At 37.8% G+C, this 14,968-nt stretch overlaps 1 protein-coding gene across 1 annotated transcript in view; it reads right to left on the reverse strand.

Moving 5' to 3' along the window:
• Positions 1-14,968, reverse strand: part of Cep128 (centrosomal protein 128kDa) — a 407,188-nt gene that overhangs the window by 267,181 nt on the left and 125,039 nt on the right. Inside the window, exons 14-15 of the mRNA XM_005390234.2 lie at positions 14,411-14,761; positions 2,645-3,295 (exon numbers count right to left, since the gene is read on the reverse strand). Of these exons, the coding sequence (XP_005390291.1) occupies positions 2,645-3,295; positions 14,411-14,761 (1,002 nt within the window). The remainder of the gene's footprint in view (positions 1-2,644; positions 3,296-14,410; positions 14,762-14,968) is intronic.

Genomic DNA, 14,968 nt, shown 5'->3' on the forward strand with positions numbered 1-14,968 from the left:
ACATGCTAATCACCATGCAAAACCCGGCCTTTCTCTAAGACTCACACTATTCCTCACCAGTGCCTCCTTTTCCTTGCTGGCAACAGCTGACTGACCAGCCACTCTCTTCATGGAGGATTCTGGTCTTGTGCCCAATTATTCTCTTCATAGTAATACCATAAACACTCAAATGTCCACTCCACAAAACAATCTCAAATTCCAGCTCCTTTTGGCCTCATTCCACAAAGGCAGTCCACTGGGTGCCACACCTTCCACCCTATCTCTGAAAATTTGCACAATATAAGCATTTCTTATTCAACTCTTTCCTCCCTTTGAAACACTTGTTCCTCACTTTCTGCTACAGGGCGGTACTTCCATGCTCCCATCTTTGCAGCAATGTTCTCTTCACCACCCCAGAGTTACTAGTGTTGCCCTACTCTATGTCAGAGAGAAGAAAGAGACTATCAGACTCATCAATGCCCCCCTGACCAACCCTATCAATCTGGCCAATCTTACTGGTTTCAGCCAAAATCTTCAAAGGAAGAAATGCCAGTCCCTGGCTCTACACTCCATTTTTTGATCAAACATCTGCATATATTCTTATGGACACTTTCCATCAATCTCTGCCAAACAGAATAAATATATTTTATCTTCTTTCAGATTTTAATACCCTTTTAGATTATCTGCCACATATAACAGTCTCAATTGTATCAGTCTAAAGATGTCCAACCTGGGGCTCCACGATATCATTCTTATGATTCTCCTCTTCCCTCTCATATACTATTTTATTCTCATTTTCTAGAATTTCTTTATTAATTCTTTCCTTACACACTGGAGTTCTAGAAACTTTCCTTTCTTCATGCACAATCTTCCAAATCCTATGATTTCAACTACCACCTACAAGTTACTAACTCCCAAATATTGCAATCTGATCTTAATTTCTTCTTCAACTCCTAAACCCTTACGTATTAAACTGCTGAACCGAGACGTTCATGGCTAATCTTAAGATCTCTCCTACCTAACTCAATATACTAAAAAACTAGAATTGCCAAAGTTCTGCCCAAATCTATTCTATTTATCTACATTGGCAAACAGTGTCATTCTCTACCAAGTCATCCAAGTAATTATCTAGTCATTCTTAATTCTAAACTCTTTCCAAGAGATCAAAGTAATTAAGAATTCAGGCAGCTCACTACCTGGGTTCAAATCCACTCATTAGCTGTAAGACTCTGGGCAAGTTATTTTACCACTCTGTATGTCCTGACTACCTCAAATTCCACAATCTGTACAGGTGATAGGAATATTCAGTGATTAACACAGTTAAAGTTTTAGTACAGACTAACATAAAATGTTGAAAAATATTTGCTAGTAGTAGTATTACTGTCACAACCAAGCAAATAACAGGAGAGAGACAGAGAGAGACAGAGATAGAGATCTCAGTTCTTCTTCATAACCCTAATCCTACTTTTGTTTCTGTCCTCATAAACTTTGAAGGACTAATACACCAAATTTAAACAACAGTAAAATGTGTATTTTTCTTAATCTACCATCTCAGGGTGGTTGCCCTACAGTTTAAGATCATGTTATAGTTTCATAGAAAGAAGGCAGTATCTTTTTTCTTACTAGCATACAATAATAATGCACCTTAAAACTGATGGTGTCTTAGATTCAATGAAATCTAGTAAGGGTCACATACCCTCCATTCTGATTTGCTTACCTAAGTTAATGACCCTAAATTCACTATTGCCAAAAGACTAAGAAGGGCTGAGAAAAAAGCTATGAACCAGCTATAACATTCTAAAAATGCCAGCTATTTCAACATAATTTCATTTTACACTGTATTTTTTTATTTCAAAGACTTCTGAAAAACAAACAATTAACTTTTAAAGATGTACCCATTCTTTGAACTACTTAACAGATATTTACAACATTCCAGAAACTATTTAATGCACTGGAGAGGTAACTGTAAAGAAATCAGACTTGAAAACCAGTGTTCATACAGTTTTTGTTCTAATAAAGGGCGATTTAAAAAAATAAATAGTATGGAGTCTATACTATATGATAATAAATGCAATGGAGAAAAAATAAAGACGGGAAGGATAGATTTATCATGTAAGAAATGACTGCCCTGCTTGGTGATAACACTAAAGTCATCGGACCTGAGAAACACCTCAAATGTGAGGTCTCAATTAGGTAATTACCGACGTAACTTTAATTTGGAACAGAAGGGGTAAACCTCAAAAGCCTTGGGTTTATACAGCCCATAAGCTGATCCACTTTAGTTACCATACTAATCAGGACTGTGGTTATAGCCTCTATGGCCTTGACAAGTCTTTGCCTTTTATATTTTAGGAGGTCATAAATGCTGAACGAGGGCACGTTTCAGGTCCTGGACTTACTGCCACCTCTACCTTTCCTGAACTCCCAAAATAGCTAAGTGTTCCCATTAAAGGGCTTCAGTGCTGTAAAACAGGTACTCCCAGGTGGCTGCTATAACTCATTTCAACCTGGCCGAACAGGCATGAATAAACCTCTTTATTGTTGGTTTTATCTTCCAGTCAGTGCTCGGGAATACAAAATGATCTCTAAAAGTTTACGCTTTATTAACTTCATGAGCCACCAGAAAAATTCCTTTGGTATCATCAAGATATTTCAGCACAGGTACCTTCAGGGTCCTAATATGATGCTCTGCTTCACTCTTTTCTTTCTTAAAGTACTTCATCAACTCCTGAATATTCTGTTCATGTTTCATTTTCACACTCTGCAGTGACGATGTGAGATCTTCCAGCTCCCTCTGGTGAACATCTCGCTCCAGCTTCAGCTGTGTGATGACAGTAGCTGTTTCTTCATCCTTGGATTTTGCCTGGGCTGTGAGGTCGGAAAGGTCCTTAAGCACCATTTTTTTGGCTTTCTCTTCTTCGGCCAATTTATTAGCAAGATCTGCTCGAATGGCACTTAGGTCTTTGATGGACTCTTGCATCTCAAGAAGTTTAGCTTTGTCCTGAATCTGGCTCTTCCTTAGTTCTGCAATTTCTTCCTCCAGGTGAGCTTTCTCACATTTCATCTGGCTTTGAACTTCATTCTGCTTTTTCAATTCTCCCTCTAGTCTATGAATGGTATCTGCAGAATTCTTGGCTTCTTGTTCAAGGTCAGCTTGATGAGACTTAATATTATTCAGTTTCTTCTCCTTAGAGTGAAGCTGTTCCTCTTGAAGGGCACGTTTGGTTAAGACATCACTCAATTCTTTTCTAAGATTCTCTATCTGTTGCAGTGCTGTATAAAGCTGACTTTTCAAATCATCCTTTTCTTTTAGAATCTAAAGGGTTAAGAACAAAAAGCAAAAATAGTTGCTGTAAAACTCAACATAGATTCTGCCAGGCAACAAAATAAAGTTTAATAAGTAAGGAAAATAAAAATTCATGATATAATACTTTTTACTTATTCCATCTTCGAAGAGAAGTGGAAAATATACAATTACACTGAAATAGTACAATATTGAAATGTATTTTGTATTTTATTACCAAAACATATCAACCCAGGACTATAAATGATAATTTAAATATAAGATAAAATCGAGAAAAGAAATGTGGAAAAAACTATTATAATTTACTAGAGGTTGATTTAATAAAGTACTACACAGGAAGCTGAGGCAGGAGAATCACAAGTTCAAGGTCAGCCTAGGCAACTGAGCAAGATCCTTTCCCAAAAAACAAACAAGGGCTGGGAACATAGTTTGCTAATAGAGTGCTTGTTTATTTACTAGTCAGCTTTCCCGTAACGGAGACATAACCTAAAACCCACAACTTCAAGGAGGAGAGGAAAAATTTAGCTCATGCTTTCAGGGGATTCAGCCCATGGTCAGGGGATTTAGCCCATCATCAGGGGCTTCAAGGAGAAATATCAGGGCAATGATGTGCATTCCAATGGCACACTTTTTAAAAGCAGAAATTTTGAAACCATGATACAAAATAATATATGGAGACACACAGATAAAATCTAAGAAAGGTTATAATGTAATCAGCTATTATTAATAAAATAACATCAACACTGACTACAAGCACTTCAATATACAGTTAGGGGTTTTGAAGACCAACAAAGGTAGAAATAATAGTAAGACTGAATAGGATGGGAAAGTGCTCAGGAGAAAAGTAATGGGCTATACATTCATCACACTCTGCCAGATTTGCTGAAGTTAGGGATTACACTGAGGAGGAGAGACCAACAGAGAACCATCATACTCTCTAATGCTCACCATTCCATCACTGTAGATGAAAAAATAGGCACCCAATGAAGCCAAGGTTATTTTCTGTACAACACTGGCACAGGACAATCCCCATACCTGCTTACTGACACTCACATATCTTTTTCTTTTGCATATTTATGAGGTGCAATGTGATGTTTTGATAATACCTACCATGTCTTGAATAAGGAAAAAAATAACATCTCAGAATCAGAAATATGAATTAAAATGCAAATATATACAAGGCAATTCAATTTTATACTTCGCTATGAAACAAGGATAAAATGTAATGAGTCAATCACTCCAGAAAAGGTAGTTTCCTTAAACCCTCCTAGGTTTTAATGGGAAGAAACAAAGAACACAAAGTTAACATAAAAATAAGAGGAGGTGATTAAACAGCTGAGCTTTCACCAGAAAAAAACTGAATTTGATTCTCAGTCCAGTCGTTGTATGGACTGAAAAAAGAAAGCCACTTGTCCGCATAGAAATAGCAGTTACTGGGCTGGGGATTTAGCTCAGTGGCACAGCGCCTGCCTGGCAAATGCAAGGTCATGAGTTTGATTCCTGGTACCAGAAAAAAAAAAAAGAAAGAAAAAAAAAATTTTAGCCAGGCATGGTGGCACACGCTGTAATCTCAGCACTTGGGAGGCTGAGGCAGGAGAATCATTGCGAGTTCGAGGCCAGCCTGGGCTACAAAGTGAGCTCAAGGCCAGCCTGAACTGCATAGCGAGATCCTGTCTCAAAGAAAGACAATAAATAAATAAACAAACAAATAAATAAATAAATAGCAGCTACTTCATGTTATGACACAGAATGAAGTCTCTTTCCAGAGGCCATCACATATTCTTGGACGTCTCAGCCTCCTGAACTATGAGCTGAATAAACTTCTATTTTTTATAAGTTACCCAGTGTGTGGTACTCAGTTATAGCAACAGAAAAGGAACCAAAACAATTAACAACGAAAGACTGGTACCAAAAAGTGACGTTGCTGCTGTAACAAATACCTGAAAATGTGGCAAAGGCTTTGAAACTGGGCAATGCACAGAAGCTGAAAAAATTCAGAGGAGTAAGCTAGAAAAAAATATTACTTTCAATAAAGTGTGAAAACATATCCTGACAAAGGCTGAGGAGAAAATTTTAGAGGGAATGTGTGGAGTATCTTAGATATTAATGAAGTGGTCATAACTAGGGAGAAATATGGATATAACAGCCATGGTGATGAGGGGCAAGACAGAAATGAAAGGCAAGATATTAGAAGGAGAAGTAAAGGTCATCCTTGTTAAACACGTGCAAAAGGGGCTGGGGATTTAGCTCAGCGGCAAAAGCGCCTGCCTGGCAAGCGCAAGGTGGTGAGTTCAGTTCCCAGTACCAGAGAAAAACACCAAAAAAAAAGTGCAAAGAATTGTGGTGCATTGTGTCCATGCCCTGACGGAAGGAAGAAATTAAAATTAATACACTAGGACACCTGGTAGAATTAAGAAACAGGTAAGCAGCAAAGCATTCAGGCTACTTGTGAAGCCGCAGAAGCATGACCACCCTTAAGATCTCAGAACTCAAGAGCTATCAGTGCGCAAACCCAGCCTGGACACCTGCGCCTCACTGAGCCCTGCAAAGCCACAGGAGAAGGGCTGTCAGAGGCTTCAGGGGCCCAAACGCCCCAGGGTGTTCAACTGGCAACATATGAAATGAAAAAAATTTATTCTCCAGCTTTACAACTCACTGTTGTTTTTCCTGCTGGGTTTTGCGTTTACGTGGATCTAGTTACCCCTCTTCCTTAACTATTTCTCCCTTCTGGACTTGGAATGCCTACCTATGGGCACTGCTGTATTTCAGAAGTAGGAACCTGTCTTTCATTTCACAGACCCGTAGCTAGAGGGAATGCATCAGTATGGATGGTGACTGAAGTCGCACCCATACCTGAGTTAGATGAGACTCTGGACTTTGAAATTTTTATTTGATGTCAGAACAAATCATGCCTTTAGGGGAGATTAAGATAGAATAAATCTATTTTACATGCGAGAAGCACATGAGTTTTAGGGGGCCACGGGAATTCTAAAATTCATGAGAAATGTATTTGTTTCTTTTGTGGGGGCACTCCTAGAGTAGTTGTTTCCAGGTTCTTGGTATGCAGAAACAGGAAAGCAGTAACACAAAGTAACAGTTTATTTAAGGAGGGTCAAAAAGAGTAAAGGAGAAAGGGGATGGGGGTGGAGGGTTAGCGGCACACTCCTATAATCCCAGCACTCAGGAGGCTGAGGCAGGAAGAACTCAGAGGGGCTACAAAAGAGAGGGCAAGAGGAGCTTGAGGTATACTTCCATGATATACAACACTTAACCTTACCATCAGTGAGAAAAGCAATCACAAGGCTAGCAAAGTAGGGTATACATTAAGAAAGAAAACTAACAGGAAGGACCCTGTCTGAGAAAATGCAAAAAGAAGAGCTGCAATAGGTTACACTATTATAGGAGATGATGTCTTCAAGAAATTACTAGATTATTCCAAGAGCTCTGCCTTATGAATGGACTAATGCTGCTATCATAAGTGAGTTAGTTATCTTTAGTCTGCGTTTGTTATAAAAGTGAGTTTAGCCAGATTCTGTCTGTCTAGCACACATTCCACCATGTTATAACACAACACAAAGGAACTTGCCAGATGCCAGTGCCATATTCTTAGACTTTCCAATCTCCAGAACCATAAGCCAAATAAATGTCATTGTTGATAAATTACCCATTCTGTGGTATTTTCATACAGCAGTAGAAAAAAGACTAAGACAAGCCTCATGTGATTAGATTATACCTATGTATATAATCTCCTTATCTGGTTGAACACACAGTATAACATAACATAATCCTGGGTGTAATATATTCACAGATTTCAGAAATTAGAGTGAAATGACTTTTGGGAAGGTCATTTCTATGTACCCCACTGCAACAGCAAGCAGAAACACTGAAACAACACCCAGGATTTGGAGGCAGATTTATTTACATTGACAGGCACTGATCAGGATCATTCCCAAAATATCAGGCCCTCATCTTTAGTAGCCTAGGGCTTATATGGGGTAAGCAAGCAGGAAGTACAAAGGCAGAATGGCTTGTCAATCGGGGATTGGTTTATACAATGTGCATCATAGTGACCAGCTATTTCTAAGAGACAGGAGCAACCGGAACTGGAACAGGAACTATAACCTGGGCAACTAACAAACTGAAGTACACTGGCTGCAGCATGGGGTCATTTTCTGTTACGCCAGTAGAAGAAGAAAAAATATGGCTATAAGAATGTGGGAACGGCCTAAGAGTGAGAGGAGGCAGCTTAAAATACAGTGATCAGTGTCTGGAGCAGATAACAGTCCGCTTATTAAAGACAGCTAAGTTGGGTAGAAATATTATATAGGCAGTCAGACAGGGGAAGGTTCTATAGAATGTCAGTGGAAAAGATGAAAACACATTAAACTGTTGCTGGATGCACATCAGTTGCAGGCCAGGCCAAAAAGGTAAAGACAGAATGCCCAGTCCCACATGCCTCTCCAAAGGGTAAGATTAAGTGGTAACACCTGGTCCAATAAAGTCTAGATAGACATCAGTCACCTCAGTGTGTGACCAAACCCTCAGCCCCATCCTTTCCTGAAAAGTTCTTTGTTCTTTCCATGTACACTTGCTACATGACTTGCTTCCCCATTGGATCAATATTACCTAAGCAACTATACTTACAATCTTATTGGTTGATCATACCTTTACTCCACATTGTACCTACCTCATGATTTTGCTCTACAAAACTTCCTTTGAGAAGTTGGCTCCGTGGCAACCCACTCGGTTCCCCTCCTGCCTCTCAGGAGCTGTATCTCTCTAAATATAATTTCCTACTTATAACCTCTCTTGTTCCTTACAATTCATTCTTAGATTTTGGGAAACACAAACTCGGCATACTGGATATCTAGCAGGTTAGGCATTATAGTACTTCCCCTGTATCATCTGGAGATCCTATATAACCCTGGCAATTCTTTAAGAGGGTTCCAAGCAGTCCTGAAGATTAAAATCATATTTTCATAAAGTTCTATTAAATGTGTTTGATTACAAAATATACTATGTTTTCCTGAAACTGGTTTAAACAGCAAATATATTTATTTTTCTCAGCAGGAAAGACAGAAATAGGGTGGTTCAAGACTACTTTGAGCCTGGTATGGTGGTGCATGTTTGTAATCCCAGCGCTCAAGAGGCTGAGACAGGAGGATCACTGTGAGTTCAAGGCCAACCTCAACTATATAGCAAGACACTGTCTCAAAAAAATAAAATAAAATAAAAAGTAAAACAACAATTGTACTCTAAAATTCTCCAGGTTTTACTGCCTTCACAGAGTTCCAGGCATCACATCAATTCAGACAAGAGGGACAGCCTCGGATGGACACTAATAACTACTGGTCAAGTCTGCAGTTACTCTGGCAATACAGACACTAAAACCTCAAAAACTCCCATCTATTTTCCTCAGATTCATTGCTAGGTTAGTAGCCACAGCCCAGGATATTGCCCAGACTCTCTCAGTCTGTCCTAACCACCACCTCAATGTCTCGGACACTTCCCAAGCCCCACAGTTGAAAAGTCTTTTATCTCGAGAGAATTCAAAATAATGGACTTGAGCCAGATGTGGTGGTGCACACTTATAATTCTATCTACTCAGGAGACTGAGGGAGGAGGATCACAAGTTTCAAGCAAGCCGGAAAAACCTTGTGTCAAGATTTTTAAAAAAAGAGAGAGCTGAGGATATAGCTTGTCCCTTGCTCTGTTCAATCCCCAGTACCATACACGAAAAACAAAAAACAAAAACAAAACCGGATTTGTGTCTCATTTGTCTAGACAGAAGTGCTTATGTATTTGAAAGGGCTGGGGAAAAGGCTAGTGTTAGACCATTTTTTCTTGCTAAGTTTCCTACTTCCCTCTCAGACTAACTAACTTCAGTTTAGACAGAAAATTGGCTTTTCCAACCCAAAGGTTCTAAATTGGGGGCCCGAACTTTCGGCTCACCTGGGCTATGTCAAGAGGAATTATCTTGTACCACACATAAAATATAGCACATACTTAAAGTGTATAAGTAACAGAACTTCCTCTTATATTTTAACTTATTGGATTATTTTATGAAAGGATACAAGTCCAGTTAAATCACTAAAGAAACTTTATATGCTTAACAGCATAAGTGCTTGTCTTCATAGGCACATATGTGTAGGAAGGGTGAAATACTATTATCATCAATGGCTACATTTTATTCTCCAAGTCTCACAGGTGCGTGTAATCTGATACACACAGGAATCAATTCAACTATGTGTAATAAGGGAGGGAAGGGAGTTACCACTGCACTGTACCCTCCCCTAATACAATCCATTATTGCTATTATTACTAATAATAACTATGTCATCGGCACTCAAGCACTGCATAATAGCATCATGAAAAACATCACTAAAAATCATATAATTATATCAAATTATACCATCTTGTGGGGCCATATTACTAGCTGTCCAGGGCCACATGCGGCCCATGAGCTGCTGACTGGACACAGCTGTTCTTTCTGAGCAAACTCAGACCCAGTCAGTTTGGATTGTAGATTGCAGACTTTGGGTTACACACACACACACACACACACACACACACACACACACACAAAACAACAGCAACTTGATCTCTGCTTTTACAGACGAGCTTCAATTTAAATCTGTCTTTGTCCTGTAGGGTCTTTCCAAAAGCTAAAACACTCATCCACCAATATCCTAAATTTTCCTACCAGTCACTTAATACCATACTCTGATTTACAGTATCAGTCAGTGTCTCAAAGTATGACTTCCAAAGCTTAACCAATCACTCTCAACAGTGTAACAAGATTTAACAACTTTCCCTTTAAAACATGAAGATTCTTCCTCCTAACCCAAATCTCTACTTAGTCAATCTTACAATTCAGGTTCTTTTTATGTATAGCTCCTCACTTCTAAAATTCATATTTTTTAAACTTCAAATATGGCTTGATTTCCTTCTGCTGAGAATATAAGAAAACCCAAATTCAAACTGATTTAAACTACTGCTCCTAACACAGTAGGCCAGAACTCCAGCTTCAGCTCACTGCAGTTCAATCAGCAAACCTCCTCTTGCAAAGTTTCCTTCTCAGGACAGTGGCAAGGCAGGTCCAGCCATTTCAGGCATAACAGATACAACCATGTACACAGTTTATCTTTTTCAAGAGTGAGTAAATTCCCACAAGCTCCGAAAGAGGTTTCACAACTCATTCCTCACTGATCAGGTCGGGATGGTGTGCCCAGTGGTTGGATGATATTAACTACTGAATGGGTGTGGGAGGGGAGGAGGGTAATTAGGAAGAAGGTGCCATGAGCTACTACAGGAGCCACTGAAACGTCTGTGCAAGTTTTGCTCATGCTATTCAGGAGGAGTGGAAAGTGGAGAGCAGGCTGACTGCAGTTTGGAGATCAGTACCTCATGTGTGAAGTAAAAGGAAGAAACAGGGTGGCAGGCTTTCAGGGTCATCCAATCTAACTGGGGAAAAAAATGAATGCAGGAAATGGCTGATTCACCAGAGGAATGTGGAAAAATCAAAATGAGGTGTTAATGCTTAAAAAAGGGAAAAGGGAATAAAAAGTCTCTGAAAGATCAGAGACAGATTTGGGGAAGAAAGGTTTGAACATAGAACAATTACAGATGAAGAAAAATCTTATCCACACAACTAGTTGCTAAAGGAAAACAGTGATTTGTAGGTCACTGTAAAAAAGGAAATCAGTGAACAATATACACAGCCAATGGGTTACTGACCTGAACTCTGAAATGAACTAAGGGTGATGGCAAGAATTACACTTAATGGGTAACGAGAAGGCAGATGCCAAAATCCTTGAAAAACTTGGAGATAAAATGGGAGGGGGACAGAAACTAGCATTGAGGAACAAGAGTAGGAAAAGAATATTCTAACTAGGGAAACTTTCAGAAAAAAGGGGTAAATGGAAAGATTATAGACCAATGATGGTGAACCTTTTAGAGTTTCAATGATATAAGAAGCCTGCTTTGGCATGTGTGCCATAGGTTCACCATCACACTTACGGACACTTGCCCTGAAAATGGTCCTGTAAAAACAGAAGAATGATACTGACTAAAAGCGTGGCATTTAGAGGAACAAGAGACAACTTCTCAAAGGCTTGACCATAAAATACAAACTGATGAACTGTTGTTTTTATTTCACCAAAAGGTAAACGGGCGATTTTTTGTTACTTTCCTACACATGTAAAAATGCAGAAAACATCAGTTTCTAGACTTTTTTGAATTGCTTATGATAGAATAGCATACATATTTTTAAAAGTGGTGCACTTAGCCTTGATCCTTTTTCCTTCGAACTATTTTAAAATTTCAGAGTTTATAAGACAGTATATATTACCTATAACTATTTCTTTCTCAGCAGGAGGGAAATGCACAGAAGGAAAAGATGGCAATTTAAGATTCTTAAAGTCAAACACTATTAAGCACAAAGCTCAATGTATGCGCAAGCCAGTAATTCTGGCAATTCAGCAGGAAAAAAACAGAAAAGAAAACCCAAGAAAATATTATGCATTTTAAAAAAAAAGAATATGAAAGAACTCAGAAATGTTCATACTAAGATCAGAGTCAAAGTTCAGATATTTTCCTTTATCATCTTCAAATTATACATAAAAACCAGTGATTTCATATAACACTTTAAAAGAAAAATATCATAACTGATAACTAGATTATTTGTATCTATACACTTTTAGTCTCTCAGTATGAGTTCATCTAAGTATCCCTAAAGTGCCTCAAGATTCCCTAATGAAAATATATACATTATTGTCTTTTAAGGAAAAAATAAGCCCTGGCCTGTTTTTTTCTGCAATGATAGCTATGCATCTGAAACTAGAAATTCTTCAGTAATAAAGCAGTTTTGCAACACCCTACCAAGATTCCAGAAATGTGCTGTATATAGTAAGAATAGAAAAAAATCAGCGCAAGCTTTAAAATAACAAAAGCATTTAGCTTTTATATATATTTTTTAAAGTGGCAAATCTTAAAGCAGAAATAAATTATGTTCGAAATCAAAATTAATATAGTCACAGAACCATTTTGCAAATACAAAGATTATCTCATTTGATTAGATAAAACAGGTCAGCAAGGCTATTATTACATAATTTATTGTTTAAACAACAAGATATTCCATTTATAAACTAGTATTATTTTTACTTCAAACTACACATATACTTTGGAGTCACTTTTGTGAACTGCCAAAAACATAAAGGAAGTAGACTATATTATTTTTGCCTTAAAGTGAATTTATTTTATTAAAAATCAAATATTCCTTACATGTAAGATAATTTTTAAAAAATTATTTACCAGCTATTTCTGTATCACAGATTTATCAGACACCTCCATCTGCAGTGAAACAAATCTTACTCTTTCTTCCTTGATTAACCATTGCTCTAACTGCGACATGCTGCATTAATTTTTAAGGCTTTTAAAGGGGAAATTACAATGCCTGCTGTGATAATTGTGATACTATCCTAACTGTGGCAATCACTTTAAAACTACTTCTTTGCTTATCATTAGCAATGCCAAGTGATAAAAAATAATTATATCACAAGTATCCTGGGAAATGATTGTTTAATAATTTTTAATATTCTGAAAATGCTAGAAAACTCTCAGTGACATGCTGCATGATCTGGGATATTGTCTGATGACATGGGCTTTCCGAGTTTCCTCTAATTAAGTAAAATTCCCAGAGGATTCTCAATCATTCTCATCAACCACTCTTGCTGCCACTTACTTCCCTTATGGTCAGACTCGCTAAACTAGTTGCCAGATTAGGCTAACAAGAGAATAATCAAGGTAGAATTATTTTCTAGGCTCCAAAGCTTTTAGAACCACTTCACTACAAGGCTGCCATTCACTCCATATGCGTCAGATGTGTCAGAATAAAGAGCAGCCCACAGCTGAGCACAGACTGATCACTTCCTTCATGTTCAGTATATCTGAAAAATTCAAACATAAAAGATAAAGCATCTTCTCCAAGAAACCTCATCTGAAAAGGCATCAGTTGCCGTTAAATGCCGTCAGCTGACTTTCTAAATGTACCATAAATACCTTACATTTGTAAAATATAAATATAATGCCCCACATTTTGTTTTCATTTGAAAGTCAACTTATCCAAATAATTATTATTCTGGAATTTAAAGAGTTCTTGACAAGTGACAAATGACAAAGCACAGATGATAAACCAAGACTAAACATGGACAAAAATCAATCTTGACTTTCCTCTTTCTTATCTTATGAACATCTGGGTTTAATTCTGCCCAAACATATAGCAGAGAATCAACATCAGAGCAGCAAATCCATTTAAAGTAGCAGATTATATACAAGAGAAAAGATGATGTGAAATGCACACGTAGAAAAGTAAAAGCTTTTTTGTGGCTATTAAAAGTGCACAAGAGTGGGATCTTTTTGAAGAGACATGTGATCTGACACCACTACTTAGTTATTGAGACTGTCAATGTCACTCATTTAATTAAGCCTATTATATAGTTACTGCCAGAAAAATAGCACAATAGTAACTACTGCTTTTTTTTTTTTAAAGAAAGGGTCTCACAAAGTAGTTCAGACTGTCCTTGAACTCACTATGTAGTCTAGGCTGGCCTCAAATTCACAGCAATCTTCTTCCTTCAGCTTCCCAAGTGCTGAGAATACAGGTGTACGTCACCACGCCTGGATTCCGTTGCATTTTTTTAAATGCTCCTTTCCAATCAGTGTCTCAAACTGAAATATGCGAATAAATGAATTTTCAAATAGAGGCACTGAAGGAAAATTCATATGATGCTACGGGAAATTTAGTGATTTTCTTCCATTTGAATATTTTAGAATAGTGAAAAATAATTCAGCTAAAGAATGCAAAGCTACACTCAGGCAGTGGGAAGACTCACTTTAAGGACCAACTCTGTAAACTCCTGGAATTTTAAAACTATTAAAACGAGTTTTAAAAAATAAAAAAACTAGGTAACTTTTTACCCTAAAATAGCCAAATATAAAAGGCTCTTCTCTCAAGGACATAATGATAGATTTTACGCACAGCATTGCACTCAAGTGTTTGTTGAAAGGATGGATGAATGAATAGCTAGCTGCAGCAAAAACCATTCCTTAGGAATGTGGCTTTTATACCTGATTATTCTTTTCCGTCAGCTGATTAAGAGTTTCAGATTGTTTCTCCAGTGCTCGCTCTAATTTCTTATACTTAAGCTTCCACTGCCTAATGCACTCTTGAGCTTTCGTTTTCAGGTCTTCTCTCCGCTTTTCTGCCTCCTCTCTCAGAGCCTCTGACTGCTGCAGCTCGCTGAGGTACTGCTCGGCCTGCTTGGTAGCATCCTCGGCATGGTGAGTCAGCTCTGAGATCTGGAGGTCAGCGTGCTTGCGGTCGGACTCACATGTGTCAAAGTGATTTTGAATTTTTTTGAGTTTATCCAACATCTGCAGTTGTTGTTTTTCCCTGTCCTCCAGTTCACACATTAAAGTCTAGGAATAAAGAATATAAATTATTAAAATACATTGAAAAAATTGTCAAAATTGAAAGTGCAAAAGGTCATCAACTATGAATTGCTAATAATTCTGAAATGGAAACCAATATTAAATTTTGCTAACCATCATTACAGAAAATCTGAGTCCTTTTTTATTTCACAATCACATTAGTAAAGAACAATTTTTTATAGAAATATTACCTCT

This window comes from Chinchilla lanigera, unplaced genomic scaffold (genome assembly GCF_000276665.1).
Source record: "Chinchilla lanigera isolate Chin_1 unplaced genomic scaffold, ChiLan1.0 scaffold00037, whole genome shotgun sequence".
In the NCBI taxonomy this organism is placed as follows: domain Eukaryota; kingdom Metazoa; phylum Chordata; class Mammalia; order Rodentia; family Chinchillidae; genus Chinchilla; species Chinchilla lanigera.